We start from the raw sequence: 18932 nt of genomic DNA on the forward strand, positions 1-18932 counted from the left end.
AGGATTACATTGAATCTTTCAATCATTTTTAATTTAATTGACATCTTTACATTGTGAGTCTTCCACCTTATGACCATAGGGTGTAACCATTTATTGAATAACTTTCTATGAAGTTTTATAATTAATTCTGTAGAGACTTTTCATCCACTGTTAGATTTACTGTCACAACTTCATATATTTTAGCATAACAGTGCTATTGTTAATAATATATTTATTTATTTATTTATTTAAATTTATTTTATTTATTTATTTTTGGCTGCATTGGGTCTTCGTTGCTGCACGCGGGCTTTCTCTAGTTGCGGCGAGCAGGGGCTACTCTCTCGTTGCAGTGCGTGGGCTTCTCGTTGCAGTGGCTTCTCTTGTTGCGGAGCATGGTCTCTAGGTGTGTGGGCTTCAGTAGTTGTAGCATGCGGGCTCACTAGTTGTGGCTCGCAGGCTCTAGAGCACAGGCTCAGTAGTTGTGGCGCACGGGCTTAGCTGTTCCGCGGCATGTGGGATCTTCTCGGACCAGGGCTCAAACCCGTGTCCCCTGCACTGGCAGGCGAACTCCCAACCACAGTGCCACCTGGGAAGCCTATTAATGATATTTTAAAAATTTTATTTCTAACATGTACAATGTTTACTGTAAAGATTTTTATGGAAGTCTTCTATTTCTAGTATGCTGACAGTTTTCTCATGAATGAATTTTATCTTTTCTCCCTTATTCTATTTTTGTCATAAATTTTATTGATATTAAATCAGCCTTGAATTCTATGGGTAAATGCAACTTGGATCTGATATATTATCTTTTTTATATATTGTTGGATTTTGTTTTTATTTATTAGTTCACAATTAAGACTGATCTATAATTTTCTTTTCCTTTCTTATGTTGTTCTGCTGAGTTTAGGTATCAAAATTTTGCTAGCCTTATACAGTGAGCTGAAGTAGCTTCCTTTTTTCTATTCTCTGTAAGAGATTAATTGGTATTGGAATAATTTCTTCCTTAAATGATCGCTGGGCACTTACCAGTGAAGCTATTTGGGCCTGTAGTGTTTCATATGGGAAGATTTTTTACTATTCATTCAGTTTCTTTAGTGGTTAAAAATCAATGCATGTTTTCTATTTCTTTTTTTTTTTTTTAATTTATTTCTTTAATTTATTTTTTTTTTGGCTGCGTTGGGTCCTTGCTGCTGCACACAGGCTTTCTCTAGTTGCGGTGAGCGGGGGCTGCTCTTTGTTGCGGTGCGCAGGCTTCTCATTGCAGTGGCTTCTCTTGTTGCCGAACACAGGCTCTAGGCACATGGGCTTCAGTAGTTGTGGCACGCGGGCTCTAGAACGCAGGCTCCGTAGCTGTGGCACACAGCCTTAGTTGCTCTGCGGCATGTGGGATCTTCCCGGACCAGGGCTCGAACCTGTGTCCGTTGTGTTGGCAGGTGGATTCTTAACCACTAAACCACCAGGGAAACTCTTGTTTTCTATTTCTTAAGTCAGTTTATTAAATTATATTTTTCTAGGAATTTATCCATTTTGACTAAATATTTAAATACTCGACATAAATTAATTCATAATAGTTTCTTATCTTTTTAATGTCTGAGGATCAGTAGTAATATCCCCCTTTTCATATGTGATATTGATTAGTTGTGCCTTCTCTGTTTTGAGATGTATTGTATAAATGTAGTTTAAACTACAGTAACTTGTGTCAGCTAAGTATTATTAATCTGCACATACTAACACAAAATTATTAGATACATATCACGAATGTTGCCATCACAATAACTTGTCTTATTTTTATTTGACAGTATAATATGTTGATCTATAGCCGGTCTTGGCATTTTAGCCATGGAACATGCAGTTGAAAAGGTAGAATAGGGTCACAGAAACCAAGAAGAGAGTTTCAAGAAGAAAAGGAAAGCCAGTAGTGTCTAGGAAAGTTCAGGAGAGGGCAGGTTGGAAGTCTTAGATTTGACAGAAATAGGTCTTATTAACAGTGGTCAACCTCTTAGTCTCATTTAAGACTTATGACCTGAAGTTGATGTCTTAAGACTCCTCTGGTTTCAAAATCTACCAGGCATCAGAGGTAAAGTTTTAGAATTCTTAGCTAGAGAAATTGCAACTATGTTCTTTTTTTTTCCATTTCTTTAAGTTATTACTTTAAGCTCAAGGGTAAATTCACTGGCAGAGAATTGGGGAAGCTTTTGTTCCTTCCATTCATCCTGTAGATATCATGGCCTAAATCCAGAATTTTAGTGCTTTCATTTTCTAAGAATTCTGAATTACCTTTCATATCAAAATCTGATTTTTTACATGACAGTTTTCTAATTTTACTCATTTGCAATATGTCTTTAAATTTTGGCCCTATATTGAGATTTCCTGAAATGCAGTGTAGAAGCTCATGAAAATATTGAGGTAGGTGATCATACTTCACGTCTGTGGACATTCTATTTAACTTTAACATTGAAGATTATTTTATATTTTTCTTTCATTACAGGAGCTTGTGTCCCTGAAGCCCTGTAAAGCTGCAGAGCTGGTTGCTACTCACTTTTCTGAACAGATTGAAACAGTCATTAAAAAACTTCAGGTAAACTTCACAAAATATACTGGGAAGAAACGTCTAGTGGAGAGACAATTATTGGATATCCACCTAAGAACTTCTGACTGTAGTAATTTCTTCAGTTGATAGTTGCCTTTTAATAGCAGTTTCTACACATTGTGTGTGTGTGTGTGTGTGTGTGTGTGTGTGTGTGTGTGTGTGTGTATTTGGAAGCAGTTGTGTGATAATCTCAATCTGGAAATGAGGGAGTTCATCTTTGTGCATAACAAATATTAACATCACAGAAATATTTTTGGAAATACAACCTGTAGTTACCTAGAAATCATAATCCACAGAAGGTCCTCCCCCATCCCCACCTCTCCATATCTTTCGCTATAGTGACTGCAACCATATTCTCTTCAGGGTTCATGTTATTTATTCAGACTTTTGTCATCCTCCTACTGGGTTAATGCTGACTATTTTTTAAAATTTATTTTATTGTATTTTTATTTATTTATTTATTTATTTTTGGCTGCATTGGGTCTTCGTTGCTGTGCACGGGCTTTCTCTAGTTGCAGTGAGCGGGGGCTACTCTTCATTGCGGTGCACAGGCTTCTCATTGTGATGGCTTCTCTTGTTGCAGAGCATGGGCTCTAGGTGCGTGGACTTCAGTAGCTGTGGCGCGTGGGCTTCAGTAGCTGTGGCACGTGGGCTCAGTAGTTGTGGCACATGGGCTTAGTTGCTCTGGGGCATGTGGGATCTTCCCAGACCAAGGCTCGAACCCATGTCCCCTGCATTGGCAGGTGGATTCTTAACCACTGAACCACCATGGAAGTCCCAATGCTGACTGTTTAGAATTTTTCTTGGAAAATCTTAGCTAGAATACAGGTATATTAATGCTGAATATTGAGATGCTCAGTTTGAAGTACTATTTAATGGACCTAGTATTTCACTTGTCACTACTGTGGCAGTGCTGGTAGTGAGTTTTGCTTATTATCGTATGGCCACAAGTGATAGAGATAGGGAATAGGACAATGACAGGCACATGTAGCACAACCCAGAGTCCTCAAGTAGCAGTAATAGTAGTAGGGGTTAGGTATGCAAGAAGGAAACCAAAGCAGTGAGTGGGAGGCAGCTGACATGAGAGACAAAGATGCGGAATTCATTCATTTACACACTACTGTGGCGCCACTCTGTACCTCACAGTATGGTAGGCTCTGGGGGGCACAAATAAGAATACAGTCTTTTTCTTAATTTTTCCTGTGGAACAGAGAAGCACTTATATAACCACAGCACAGTGTTATAAGCTCTACACCAGACATATGTAAAAAAGTGCTGTAGGAATAAGAGGAGAGAGTGACAGACTGTGTGAGAGAAGCAGACAAGAGTTCCCAGACATGCCTGCACTGGGTCTTGAATAATTGGTATCAGTCTTCTAGGCAGAGAATTGGGAAGGGCATTCTAGATAAAGGGTTCTGGGTATGTAAAGACTTGATGAAATCTTGAAGCAACATGCATATTCAGAGGATGATGTGGTAAAGACGATGGTGGAAGAAGCATTAGATTAAGCTGTAAAAGGTATATTGGAGGGAAGGAGTTAAAAGTATAGAGACTGGGAAATAGACTTTTGGGGCTGATATTGAACAATCTTATATGTAATGCTAAGAAATTATGCTATATTGTCTGTGTGCTGGAGAATTACTGAAGTTTTTTAAGCAAAGGAATTATACCATTAGATTCATTTTATGGAAAATTAATTCTGTAGTATGAAGAATGGACTGGCAAAGAGAGCAGATGGAGGAGGGAACAGTTAGACCAGTTGGAAGGCAAAAGGTCTTGGCAAAAAACAGTGAGGACAGGATGAAAGCAGTGGCAGTGGAGAGGACAGGTCCAAGATACGTTTGTGAAATAAAATGTATAGGGCTTGGAAATTAGTTGAATGTGATGGGTGGAGTTAAAAATGACTCCCAGATGTAGGGTTGGTTGTCCAGCATGATGAAGTCCATTAAATCAAGATAAGGACTCATCCATTAATTCAATAAATATTTATGTACCTGCTGTGGGCCAAAACCACATTGATAAAAGTGCTAAGGATACAAAAACATATACAGTTGACCCTTGAACAATGCGGGGGTTAGGGGTGCCAACCCCAGTGCAGTCGAAAATCCTTGTATAACTTTTGACTTAACCAAAAACTTAACTGCTAATAGCCTGCTGTTGGCTGGAAGCCTTACCAATAACAGAAACAGTCGATTAACACATGCTTTGTATGTTATGTGTATTATATACTGTATTCTTAGAATAAGTGAGTCAGAGAAAAGAAAATATTATTAAAATCATAAGGAAGAGAAAATACATTTACAGTACTGAACTAAACTTATCAATACTGTACATTTATGTCATCTTTTCATAAGATGAATCATCCATCTGTCAGTACCCATATCAATATTGTCTTAAACAAAGTACTGTTATACATATTACTAACACTAGACATCAAAAATGAAAACATGTGAAAAAGAAATTTGTATTTAATTACAGATATAACAATTCATACATTGATAATGAAAAAGCAAATGATTGCTCTATGGTAGTCTAGTGTAATCGATACGATTGCTTCACAGTAGCCTAACGTATACACTAATGCGTGAATTGTTATAAAATTTTTATAGCATACAGTATTAGAGTCATATTCATGATACAGTATTGGAAACATTGTTACGTTTTTTAAAAAACACATGTGATGGTCGGTTGACATGCAGTTTCTCCAATTACTAGAGAGGGGGAGAGAGGGAGGCATATTTTATATTTATTATCACTCATCTTATGCCTATGTAAGGATAGACTAGTATCTACGTATATTTTATGCATTCATGACATACCTAACTTTTTCTTAATTTTTTCACTATTGCTGGGCTATGTGGTTAGCCTGCAGGTTTTTTCAAATTGTTGCAAATCTTCCAAATTTTTTCCAATATATTTATTGAAAAAAATTCACGTGTAAGTCAGCCCACTCAGTTCAAATCTGTGCTCTTCAGGGGTCAGCTGTAAATGTACCCCTGTGCTCAAGAAGACGGATAAGCCAAAAGATAATTGTAGAGTGGTTTGACTTGCGTGATGCTAGAGGGCTGCCCAGGGTCCTGAGGAAGTGCACGGAGGGCCATCCAGTCCGTGCTGGTTGGGGGGGGGGGGTACACTTCTGCTGGAACTACTCCCAACACACAGAGCATCTCCCCCTTTTGAAAGTCAGCAACTTTGATGAATCTTCTTGTCTGTAGTGATGTTATTGTCGTTTAAAATGTAAGATTATCGGACTTCCCTGGTGGTCCAGTGGTTAAGACTTCTTGCTCCCAATGCAGGGGGGCCCAGGTTCAATCCCTGGTCAGAGAGCTAGATCCCGCACGCCACAACTAAGAGCCCTCATGCTGCAACTAAAGATCCCGCATGTGGCAGTGAAGATCTTGCGTGCTACAACTAAGACCTGGCACAGCCAAATAAATAAATAAATATTGAAAAACAAAACAAAACAAAACTAGGTCTACATTTTTTTTAAAAAATATAAGATTATCCATTGCAGCATTTTCTTTTTCCTACAGGCTTTAAAATATTTAGAGTCAGAGAGGCTAGGTAAATGAATATAATGTCATTCATTAGGCAGATATATAAAAGCTGAAATGATTTACGCACACAAAAAAGGTGGCTCTTGACCATGGACTGTTTGTGGAGTCTTACACATTCCTTTTAAAGAAATGAAGTATTTTTTTATTGCAGCACTTAATTGATTGTATAAGAATCCCACACAAATTTTATAAATTACCTTCACTTTTGATGGCAAGAAATATGCCTCCGACCAATTATTTTCAGAATTCTTGAAATGAAAAATAAGCCAGAATATTAAGGTATAATACCCAGAAGGAAAGCCATGTATAATAAAACAAAGTGATAGGCCAGGGAAAAGATAGAAAATCAAAGATTGATAAATATATTTAAAATGTTATATTCTAAATGACATTAATCCTTTTTGGTTTTGAGATCCCCTGCTTTTTATAGGTGAAGTTAGAATGTGTCAAAAAATAAAGAAAAAAGGAAAATGAAACTATAATAATTTTTGCTTAGTTTTCTTAAGAACTTAGAAACATTATTAATATTCATATAGTATTCTAAGATTTATCTCACTTAATTCTCACCTCTATCCTCTGCAGGAGGAAGAGAAGATATTGCTGTTCTCTTTTTCACATAAGTAAACCGAATGGCTTACGAGAGTCAGTGACTTACACAAAGTCACATAGCTAAAAAGTGGAAGAAACAGAAGCCAGACTTTTTGCATATTAGTTGCTAATCTGTTTGCCGTTTCTTCTGTAGTTGATTATATTGGGGAGTTAATGAGCTTTTTTGGTACTGGTTGTTGTTTGGGCCTCAACCTCCCACCCCACCTAGATTAACTGTCTCACAGTTGGCTGTTGTCACAAGGAGGACCAGGTGAGGCAGTGTGTACCAGTCATTGTAGCCAGAGCAGTTCAGAGCACCTGCCATTCCAAGGGTCTTCATGCTGGGAACTGTTAAGGGATTTGTCTCAATAGAGGGCCTTTTTTTTTTTTTTTTTTTTTGGCAGTGGTGGGGGGCCAATAACCAAGGTGTTTGTATTTCTTCTACTCTCAAAATTGAGTATGTGACAGTGATTAGAATTACTGAGAGGAAATGACCTCCAAATGATTCTTTAGAATTCCTTAGATCTGTACAGAGGGCATAATGGAAGTAATCATATGCGTGTGTGCTTTTTTTTTTTTTAATTTTTATTATTTATTAATTTATTTAAATATTTATGGCTGTGTTGGATCTCCGTTTCCGTGTGAGGGCTCTCTCCAGTTGCGGCAAGCGGGGGCCACTCCTCATCGCGGTGCGCGGGCCTCTCATCATCGCGGCCTCTCTCGTTGCGGAGCACAGGCTCCAGAAGCGCAGGCTCAGTAATTGTGGCCCATGGGCCCAGTTGCTCCGCGGCACATGGGATCCTCCCAGACCAGGGCTCGAACCCGTGTCCCCTGCACCGGCAGGCAGACTCCCAACCACTGCGCCACCAGGGAAGCCCCTGTGTGTGCTTTTTAAAGGGATGTTCTAGAGTTCTTTACCATGGCGTAGTCTGAAGAATTTGTTTTAATATTTAATTGTATTTTTTTATTGTTTTTCTCTTCAGAACCAGGTTTTGCTCTTCAAATTTTTGAGGAGTCTTCTTGACCCAAGGTATGTTAATAAAATTTAGTTTTTCATAATACATAGATGAGAAATCAAAGGAAATAAATTGAGTTGAAGAAACTGGCTCATGATATCCAAATAGTATAGTCAGCTCTTGATTTTTAATATTAGCAGGAGTAATAGTTACAGAGATTATTCTAAATACATGATTGGAAAATTGATTACATCTTGAAGCAATACTTTCGTTTCCATTTGCACATGAGCATACATGATGAGTTGTCATCAATGTAAAGAAAATAAAGAAGGTGTGCCATGAGGACCTGTTTCAGGAAGAATTTGATGACCATCTAGCTTCCCCTGTCTCTGGTAGCATCTCTCCTTCTGATTCCTTATTCCATGCTGTAGATTGATAGCTTTACTTTTCAAAGTAAACACCTAGTTCCCAGCCCACCTCTAAATGTATTACCTTTTAAACTTTCATTTGAAGTGTTTAGTTTTAAATAACTTTCCTGGAGGTGTGAGAAGGAAAGTGTAAATGTTTTTTTAAGTGCTGCTGTAGTACTCATCAAATAAAAACCAACCCAAGGAGATGATGAAATTAGTAATGGATTTGTAAGCAAAGTAGCTCCCTATGTGAGATCTTAACGTCTTCCTGTGACAACGTGGAGTACACTGGGAGCTGAGTGTGGTATTTAACATCCTCTAAGACAGTCACTCTTAACCAGAATTGTGTGTCAGAATAACCTAAGAAACTTTAAAAAATATAGTTGCCTGGCCCCAATCCCACAGAATCATTGTGATGTACATCTAGAGTTAAGCATCACTGGCCTAAATGTAATATTCCAGGATGACATAGCTTTCACATCAGACATACACATTTTTAAGTTACATTATAATGTACACTAGCCATTGAAAACAGTCATATACTTACTTTAGAGATTATAATATTATAAAAATAGAAAGTTTTGGTTATTCTAGTATTCTGTGCTATTTTTAAATACCAAAATACCAGGAGTTTTGTAGATTGTAATAATTTTTTGAAATTTCAGTCATTTAAACCTTAAGCAGGCTATGCTTCATTTAAATTTACAGTCATACAGATGTGCGTATGCAGATGTTGAGAAGAGCAGTCTGACTACATACCCTCCTGAACTTCAGTTCAATACCTTTTCAAAGTATCTGTGTTTTAATTCCCTGTTCTCAGAAATTACTGAGGCTAGACATCTTTTTTTATTTTTATGAATCATTTGTACTTCCCTCAGATCCAGTTTGGGCCCTAGTCTACCCCTAGAATTAACTAGGAGATACCTTAGAATTAGGGTTAGGGGTAAGAGGGAAGGAAGAAAGCTGGGAGAAGGATGGGGGAGCTGGGGGTGGGGCTGAGAGAAGGGGGAGGGGGCTGAGGAGGACTGAGCTAGGTGGAAGAGGAAGGAGGGCCCAGCCCTTTCTCTGGAGCCCCTGTACCTTTTTTCCCATAGCAAAATTGCTTCTGTTCCTCTTTCGCTTCCTCCAGTGTCAGATCCATTCTCTTAGGACCTGACTCCTCTTCCCCTAGGATAATTTATTTTAACCAAGTCCTTGTTCTCCATCCATCCTACCTGGAGAGACTCAGGCTGGAAGGACAGAGAAGCTCAGCTTTGAACTTGGCCTTTTCTCACGTGTAACAAAGTACAGAAGACAATGGTGACCAAATCTTAATTTTTTTAATTAAGAAAAAGTATTAGGTAATATAAATATCAATATAATCATTTGCTCTGATATTGAATTTAGTTAAACTTCACAGTAATAAAAATGGCAAATCACAAGAGTATCAGAGGTCTTCCATGGAAGGTCTTGCTCTATTATTACCTATACCTAGATTGTAAATATGTTATTAGGTAAGATCCTTTAGAAGTACTATGAAAGTTGTTTTGTTCACTAGCGAACCACAAATAATTTTACATTTACTCGGTATATTTTATCTCCCTAAACTAACTCCAACCCAGGATAATTAACTCTAAGTTAACTTGTTACCCATTATTCCTTTCTGTCATATCAGTTCAGCTGCAAGGCCCTCTCTCCCCTACTTCAGAGAGAGGCAGTGCACCCACAGTCCTTACTCTTCCCTCTCCCCCAAAAGCAATATGACCTGGAATGTGCTCACTTTTGACAACAGCTAAATTGCCAGCTCTGCTTCAGCCTAGAGAAATGAAGGGTTGACAGAGATTCTCCCCTTGACCAAACTTCAGTCAGGCTCCTCTGAGCCCTCTGCTCCGCCAGGTCTGACCTTGGGCTTCCATCTCTGTTTTTGTAGAGTCTATTTTTAGCAAGAATCCTGCTAAGTCAGTTTGGCTAGAATCCTCACCCTCAGTATGTGATCACCCCTGATATCTGTCCAAATTTCCCACACCGCCCCCCCCCCCCCCCCCCCCAGGTAATATGTGATCATCCTGGCCTGCCTTCAGCAAGAATCCTGTTAGGTCAGTTTATCAAAGAATTATCCTACCCTCCTAGGAACTCTCCATCCATTGACTGCCCCACTTCCACCCCATGGCTATAAATCTCTACTTTTCCTTGTTGTATTTGAGTTGAGTCCAGTCTCTCTCCTTTACTGCAATACCCCATTGTAGTGTTCCCTGTGCCTATCATGAGAGTCCGAATAAATTCTGCTTTACTGTTTTAACAAGTGTCATGGGTAAGTTTTTCTTTAACAGAACCTTGAATTAACCAGACAGATAACTTTAGCTCCACCTTTAAAAAGAGCATTCTTTCAAATTGATCCACCATATCCAGGATGCCAGAAATCTAGTAGTGTTCTGCCTTGAGAGTCCCAGTCCAGAAGCCATCATATTGGGTTGGCCAAAAAGTTCGTTCAGGTTTTTCCTTAAGACGTTATGGAAAAACCCTAACGAACTTTTTGGCCAACCCAATACTTTATCCTCTTATTTTATGTCTTATATAGGAGGCAGGCGTCAGTTAAGGTTATGCTGTAAATTTATTTTAAATTTGATGTTTGGCATTTCAATACAGTCATTTTTATATAAACAGTATTTTAAATGATAGTGTCCCAGACTAACCCATAAAAGCCTGTTTGACCCACAATGTAAATAAATAATACCAGTGAGGGGAGGGAAAAAATTTTTTTTTCTTTTAGCCTTCTGTGTCCTAGACAGATTAAGAAGAGAAAAGCATACAAATTTATTGAGTGTTTTACGTGACACGGGAGCCTTCATAAGGACATGAAGACCTGAAGGAGCACTTAAAGCTGAGCGTTTTGTGCTAGGTTTGATGAAGGGTAGAAAGTCATAGGCAAATGTGATAGGACTGAAGGATATGAGCTACGGGTGATAAACTGGGGGAAACTTAGCAAGACGTGTTTGTTTGGATTCCTCTCAGTGGCCCTCCATCTTCAGGGATGAGGATGCTCCTTTCCTCCAGAAAGAGAGAGAGTACCTTTCATAAGATGGTCTTAGGATCTGCTTCACAGGAGAAGGGGAAGGGCAGAGAGTCCTTCCTGCACCTGACATTTCTCAAATTCCTTGAGCTTAAAATATTCAATATGCCAACATACCGTATTTTGGGGAAGCGTGTCCTGAGCCCCATCACTACATACATTGAATTCTGGATTGAGGGGGAGAGCAAGGTTAAGAAGGTTGAGTTCAGAGGAAGTAAGGAGGAGGTGCTTCTTGAGCCTGCCTTAGACAAAGTTTTTTTTTTTTTTTTAAAGGAATGCCTTTTTTAAAAAAAATTATTTATTTTATTATTTTTAGCTGTGTTGGGTCTTCGTTTCTGTGCAAGGGCTTTCTCTAGTTGCGGCAAGCGGGGGCCAGTCTTCATCGTGGTGTGCGGGCTTCTCACTATCGGGGCCTCTCTTGTTGTGGATCACAGGCTCCAGACGCGCAGGCTCAGTAGTTGTGGCTCACGGGCCTAGTTGCTCCGCGGCATGTGGGATCTTCCCAGACCGGGGCTCGAACCCGCGTCCCCCGCATTGGCAGGCAGACTCTCAACCACTGCGCCACCAGGGAAGCCCCAAAGTTTTGAATTATAAAATGTTTGTCTTTGATGCCCTTTGAAGTCTGCCTTCTTCCACTCTGTCCTCTTCTTTCAACGGTTGCAGGGTGCACACACTTCTTCAAGCTCTACACTTTATAAGCACACTCGGATATATAGTATTGTTCCCAGGTAGATTTTTAAAATCCAAAATTGCCTTCTTCTATGCCCCAATCAAAACAATCACAACTAATTGCTAATTGCTTGTCAACGTGACACTTTTACAGAGGGAGTGTACAATTCACATATGAATACAATGACGTATACACAATGATGAAAAAACCCTTTTCCAATACCAGTTGACCCCAAGGGTAAGAAGAAAGCAGGTTGTGTGGACTAGATTGCATGAGTCTCTGAATGATTTCCCATCACACTTTAGCCTTTGTAAATGAGTATGCTTGTTAACTAATCTCAAGTAAAGGATTAGAGTCTTTCCAGGTTACTGGGGAAACTAGGGGGAGTATAGAAAAAGGTATTTAGGGACAAAAGAATATCAAGGATAGGTAGACTGGTTCTGCCTAGCAGTTTTCCCTGGCAGACAACTTCAGACTGTTTTTGCCTTTGACTCTTCCCTTTCTGTTCTTCTTAAGCAATAGGATTTTTTTTTTTAACTTGCAGGTTTTTCCTTTCATGAAGCTCCTATAGCAACATTCTAGAGAGTAGAGAAAAAGACAGTTATTTTGAGACGGTGACTGCTTATATGTATGTGTCATGGCAGAACATTGCTTTTCTTGTTCCTGCCCCAAAAACCTGAGTTAGTAGGGTCCTCATTCCTGTGTGTGTGTGCGCGTGGGTGCGTGGGTATAGTTTATGCTCATTTGATTTAACATTTATATGTATTTATTGAGCTGTTTCTAAAGGAGTGACTTATTTCGTCAACAGCATTTTGTAGGGAACTAATAATCTAGTTGAATTCTCATGTGTATTTCTCTGTTTTCTTTATCCAATTTCTTTAAGTTACCTTTGCTCTGTAAATAATGCCCTCGGTAGAATTAATTGACCTACGAAGATATTGGTGGCACATGTATGTAGAAAGATTAGATAGTTTTGAAGGGAGGGAGGTTAATCCTCCAGAAACAAATTATTTGCCTGAACGGAGGCCAACAGCCTGGGAGAAAGGGTTTGCATCCTCTTCCAATTCCCTTCTTTGGGACAGCTGCTACATAAAGCCCTACCCCACGCCCGCTCCCTGTGTGTATTCCTGCTGGCCAAGATTTCTCACAGGAGTTCTCCTGATATACTTACATCCAGATGCAGGTCCTTTGTGGGGTGGAGATGCTTGAAGGATAATACAAAAGGACACTGATGGTTTCTGTGGGGCTGTGAGCTTCATAAGGAATAAAGAGAATGTGCAAGTGTATTTATAGTCACAATATTTTCCTCAGTACAGTTTTCTTGGTAATGTCGATTTAGCCTTTGTTAGCAATGTCCTGGAGGCCTCTGAAATATGTGGTATGATTTTCTTGTAGGAAAAAAAACACATAAAACGTTGTACTGTATTTCTAAGTCTTTAATCAAAATAAAGTAAAAATTGAACATTGCTAAGGAAATGAGTATCTTTGCCAAGGAGCAAAACATAGATTATGGAAATGGTTATACATTGGATTTAAATTGAATCTGTCACTGTTTCTGTGGATAATTTTGAAGGGATATTTTAAGATATTGACACAGTGTTGAAATAGCGTATTTCAAAGTTAAAAAAAATAGAACATTATATATATTCATGAACTTTGACATATAAAAATGCATTCCTACCTCAGTGAGTGCCTGTCTGCTTGGCCAGGCTCACCACCAGACATCGTTATCTTTGTTAGTATTTTTGCCAGCAGCTCAAATTCAACCTTCTAAATCCTAACACGTCATCATCTACTAACCTTCTTTTAGGTAAATGGATGGATAGATGGATGGATAGATAGTTTACATGCATTTATATCTTTATTCCTTAATTTAATAATTCTTTATTATGAGATTGCTATCTGCTAAGCAATGTGTGAGAGGTTGAAATGGCTCAAAATTATACTCACTTTTTTCAGTCTAAACCTGTTCCTCCTCCTTTATTTTCTCTCGTAGCTTTAAATGGCTGTATCCACCCATTTACTTCACTTAAGAATTTACTGAGTAACTACAGCATACTAAGCACTGTGACAGGCATGGGAGATAAAATGGTGAATAAGGTGGGACCCTGCCTTCAGAGGCAATTGCAGTGTAAGTGTCTTAAATAAAACCCTTGGTGTGATGATGAATTTTTAACTTTCCTTTACCAACTCCACTGCACCTTCTCAGCCACACCACACAGAACCAGTCAGTCATCAAAATGTACCTCTTGTATGTCTCTTACATGTGAGTCCTTCTCTCGTCCACCCCCTCTGCCTCTGGGCCTCTGGTTCAGGCCCTCAGTATCTCTCTTCTGGTCTCTTTTGCTGGTCTCCTAACCAGCCTTCTTAATTCTTCTACTTCCATTTGCAAATAGGCAAATAATGATAGTGTTCCCTTTCCCCTTCTCAAAGTTCTTTTAGTTTCCATTATCCAAGGTAAAATCTGAACTCCTTATGGTGTAAAAGACCCTTCTTGATCTCATTCAGGCACATCGGTTCAGCTTAATTTTCTTCCATCCTGCCATTTCTCTTTTCCCCTTTATTCCTCAGTAGTACTGAACTTTTTGTTCATGGGATACACTACACAGGGTTGTTCTGCCCACCCTTTGAATATGTGTTCCTCCCTTTTAGTCTACTTTGTTTTCTTTCTTTTCATAGTTTTATCTATATGTATTAAGAGCTCTAAGGTTGTACATGTGCTTTGATCCAGTGATTCCATTTTGGAAAATATATTTTAAGGAAATACCGTAAGAAAAAGGTAGTTAATATTGAAATATCCATATTAACATTTATATAGTGAAAAAACTGTTTAAAAAAGTAGATGGGGGAGATAGCTATATAAATGGTAAGGTATATGAACATAATTAAATACCAAATTGGCAAACATGGCAATATGAATGTTTAAATAATGCTAAACTGGAAAAATACATAACATTAAATGGTATGCACACATACTGTTTGTGTGTATGATTGAATGATAATCAGATGATGTGGTTAGATGTAGGTAGCTTAATGCTCACCATATTCGTTGCCCCCACTAATTGCTTAGTTAATAATAGAAATTTAGATTGATACTTTAATAATAAAAATGAGAGCAATTGTTAGGAGTTTGGAACGGCCTGCTCTTTGCTTTTAGAATTTCTGAAACAATGAAAACTGGCATGTGAGTGCTACGAACTAAAGTTTCAAAAACTTTGCTTCATTGATATTTAAAGAAATCTTTCCAAATACCCATATTTTTTCTATTTACAATGAAAAGGACACATATTAAGGTACTTTGTGGCTTTTACAAAATCCTACCCTTTCTTCTGTTCTGTTTATACTATTTTTTATTCATCACCCTTGTTTTTTGTTTCTTTTTGTTTCCTACTATTTTTATACCTCCTCTGACTTTAACTGAGGGTTTGTATATGATTCCATTTTTTGTCTCTCTTAGTATATTAATTATACTTATTTTTAAAAACTTTTTCTAGTGGTTGACTTTCCATTTTTCGATTGGGTTGTTCTTTTGTTGTTGAGTTGTATGAGCTGTTTATATATTTTGGGAATTAAGCCCTTGTCGGTCCCATCCTTCACAAATATTTTCTCCCATTCTGTAGGTTTTCTTTTCCTTTTGTTTATGGTTTCCTTTGCTGTGCAAAAGCTTGTAAGTTTGATTAGGTCCCATTTGTTTATTTTTGCTTTTATTTCTATTGCCTTGGGAGACTGACCTAAGAAAACATTGGTACAAATTTATGTCAGGGGATGTTTTGTCTATGATCTCTTCTAGGAGTTTTATGGTGTCTCTTCTTGTATTTAAGTCTTTAAGCCATTTTGAGCTTATTTTTGTGCATGGCGTGAGGGTATGTTCTGACTTCTTTGATTTACATGCAGCTGTTCAACTTTTCTCTTCCTTGCTGAAGAGACTGTCTTTTTCACGTTTTATTGTTTGGCCTCCTTTGTCGAACATTAATTGACCAGAGGTGCGTGGGTTTATTTCTGGGGGTCTCTATTCTGTTCCATTGATCTGTATGTCTGTTTTTGTGCCAGTACCACACTGTTTTGATAACTGAAGCTTTGTAGTATTATCTGAAGTCTGGGAGGGTTATGCCTCCTCAGGATTGCCTTGGCAATTCTGGGTCTTTTATGGTTCCTTATAAATTTTAGATTTATTTGTTCTAGTTTTGTGAAAAATGTCATGGGTAATTTGATAGGGATCACATTAAATCTGTAGATTGCTTTGGGTAGTATTGCCATTTTAACAGTACTGATTCTTCCAATCCAAGAGCATGGAATATCTTTCCATTTCTTTGAATCATCTTTAATTTCCTTTATTAATGTTTTGTAGTTCTTAGCATGTAAGTCTTTCACCTCCTTGGTGGGGTTTATTCCTAAATATTTTATTTATTTATTGATGCAATTTTAAAAGGTATTATTTTTTTACATTCCCTTTATGCTGTTCCATTGTTAGTGTAAACATGTGCAACCGATTTCTGTATGTTAATCTTGTATCCTGCTATGTTGCTGAATTCATTTATCAGTTCTAGTAGTTTTTGTGTGGAGTCTTTAGGGTTTTCTATATATAGTAGAAAACAATGTCATCTGCATATAGTGACAATTTTACCTCTTCCCTACCAATTTGAATACCTTTTATTTCTTTTTCTTGTGTGATTGCTGTGGCTAGGACTTCCAATACTATGTTGAAGAGCAGTGGTGAGAGTGGGCATCCTTGTTCCAGATTTTAGTGGGAAGGCTTTCAGCTTTTCACTGTTGAGTATTATATTGGCTGTGGGTTTGTCATAAATAGCTTTTATTATGTTGAGATATGTTCCCTCTATACCCATTTCGTAAGGGTTTTTATCATGAATGGATGTTGAATTTTGTCAAATGCTTTTTCTTCATCTATTAAGATGATCATGTGGTTTTTGTTGATGTGGTGTATCACATTGATGATTTGTATATGTTGAACCATCCTTGTGACCCTGGGATGAATCCAACTTGGTCATGGTGTATGACCTTTTTTATGTGTTGTTGGATTCAGTTTGCTAATATTTGTTGAGTTTTTGCATCTATATTCACCAAAGATATTGGCCTTTAATTTTCTTTTTTGGTAGTGTCTTTGTCTGGTTTTGGTATCAGGGTGATGGTGGCTTCATAGAATGTTTTTGGGAGTGTTCCTTCCTCTTCAGTCTTTTGGAAGAGTTTGAGAAGGATCGGTATAAGTTCTTCTTCGTACATTTGGTAGAATTTCCCAGTGAAGCCATCTGGCCCTGGACTTTTGTTTGTAGGGAGTTTTTGTAGCAATTTTTTGTATGTTATTAACGCTGTTCCAGTTCTTTACATAAGGGGCTTTAGTTGAGGAATTCTGAAGAGAAGATAGGACTCCCAGAAGGAACTGACTTCTTTTGAAGGTAGAGAGAAGATGATTCTTATATCTCCAATGAACTGCAGTTGATTTTTTAAATAGTTCCAGTAGTGTCCACCATGGTAAAACTAATACTCCCACAGCTTTTGTGTAGGCATTATGAATAGTGGGCTTTGTGAGTGGCTGGCATACAAGGCAAATGAACCATAAATTTTGTATATCCTACTATTCATCCACTTATTTGTTTTAACAACAACCAAATAATTAGCCCTTGCTACATGGAAGACACTGTTGTAGGCTTTAAGAATTCATTAGTGAGAAGGTACTGATGCCTACCCTCACAGAATTTATAGTCTTTTAGAGAAGATAGATAATTGAAGAAGTAATTACAACATGATGTGATTGGTGCTATAAGGGAAGTTTAGTAGGGACAGTTGTTGAGACTAGAAGATGGCTTATTATATATAGTTACTCATGGATCAAATTGTTTAAACTAAATTGAGTCATCTTTGTTTCTTTTAGAGCAACAGTACAACTTCAGGTATGATTTAGAGGAGCCTCCACTGAATATCATTTCCTTAATTATTCAATGTAAATTGAGAAATATTGTGATTTAGAATGTTTCTGATGTAGTGTATAATTCACCTTAATAACCTAAGTAACATTAAGACTTTTAATTCATGATTTTATCTGATCAAAAGGTAGTCTTGGTTTTAAGGTAACATACTTTTTACCTGTAGCTTTAATTATGATATGATTAAATAATGCTACTGTCTTGCCTTTTCTGTTTTCAGGGAAGGTATTCATGTAAATCAAGAATTGCTGCAGATATCTCCTTGTATTACAGAGCAGTTCATTGAGCTATTGTGTCAGTTCAGCCCAAACCAGGTTATAGAGACACTGCAAGTCCTTGAGTGCTACCGCCTAGAAGAAACTATTCAGGTAAGACCAGTAATGTAGAGAAGGCAAGAGTAAACTTTTCTTTATTGCTCACCATTTTACAGATGAGCACAGGGAAATTCATATATTAAATCAGTTGGCTAAGTTTATACCTAGTAAGTGCTAGCACCCGAGATTGAACCCAGATAGTTTGACTCCATCGTGCATGCTCTCCATTGCTGTGTTATTGCCTCTCTGTTTATTCTAGTAAAGTCAGAAACAGCATATGTCCATCATTGTTATTCATCAAGTTTCACAGGCATTCTAGCCAACAGGATAATCAGAGAAAAAGGAATACAGTAAAAATATTAAGAGGGAAAAACCAAGCTCTTACTTGCAGGCACTGATGGTTAGATAGTCCTGTTGTGCCATGTGACTTACTAGACTAGAAGGCAATTACGCAGTCATTGCCTTGATTCTGTTTCCTTGTTTTCTCCTGTTTCCAAATGGTAATGAATGTGCGTGTGTGTGTGCATGTATGCACATATGTACATATGTATACATACACACATATTTTAATCTACCATAAGAGGCTAGTATGTTCCCTGTTTAAAATTTGTTTTTAAGCTACCTTTATATTGTTGCTATCAATACTCATGAAACAGTAGCCTGTATTTTCTGCATCCATGTCCTAAACTGCCCACACAATTAAAATTTTTTAAATTACAAAATATTTCAAAATACATAGAAATGTGCAAAATGGGTACATATATTCCCACCAACCCAACTTTACAGATGTTAATGTTTTGCCATACTGGCTTCAGATCTTTGTTGTTTGTTTTAGAAATAAAGCATCCTATATCTGTCATGTCTCCCTTGAGGTTACTAC

At 37.8% G+C, this 18932-nt stretch overlaps 1 protein-coding gene across 6 annotated transcripts in view; it reads left to right on the plus strand.

The window, feature by feature from the left end:
- Positions 1-18932, plus strand: part of VPS8 (VPS8 subunit of CORVET complex) — a 277646-nt gene that overhangs the window by 143840 nt on the left and 114874 nt on the right. For all 6 annotated transcript variants that reach the window (XM_082461426.1, XM_082461424.1, XM_082461428.1 and 3 more), the window contains exons 34-36: positions 2468-2557; positions 7698-7744; positions 17959-18106. In XM_082461426.1, the coding sequence (XP_082317552.1) occupies positions 2468-2557; positions 7698-7744; positions 17959-18106 (285 nt within the window). The remainder of the gene's footprint in view (positions 1-2467; positions 2558-7697; positions 7745-17958; positions 18107-18932) is intronic.

Source organism: Balaenoptera physalus (genome assembly GCF_965194825.1).
Source record: "Balaenoptera physalus genome assembly, chromosome: 4".
Taxonomy (NCBI): Eukaryota; Metazoa; Chordata; class Mammalia; order Artiodactyla; family Balaenopteridae; genus Balaenoptera; species Balaenoptera physalus.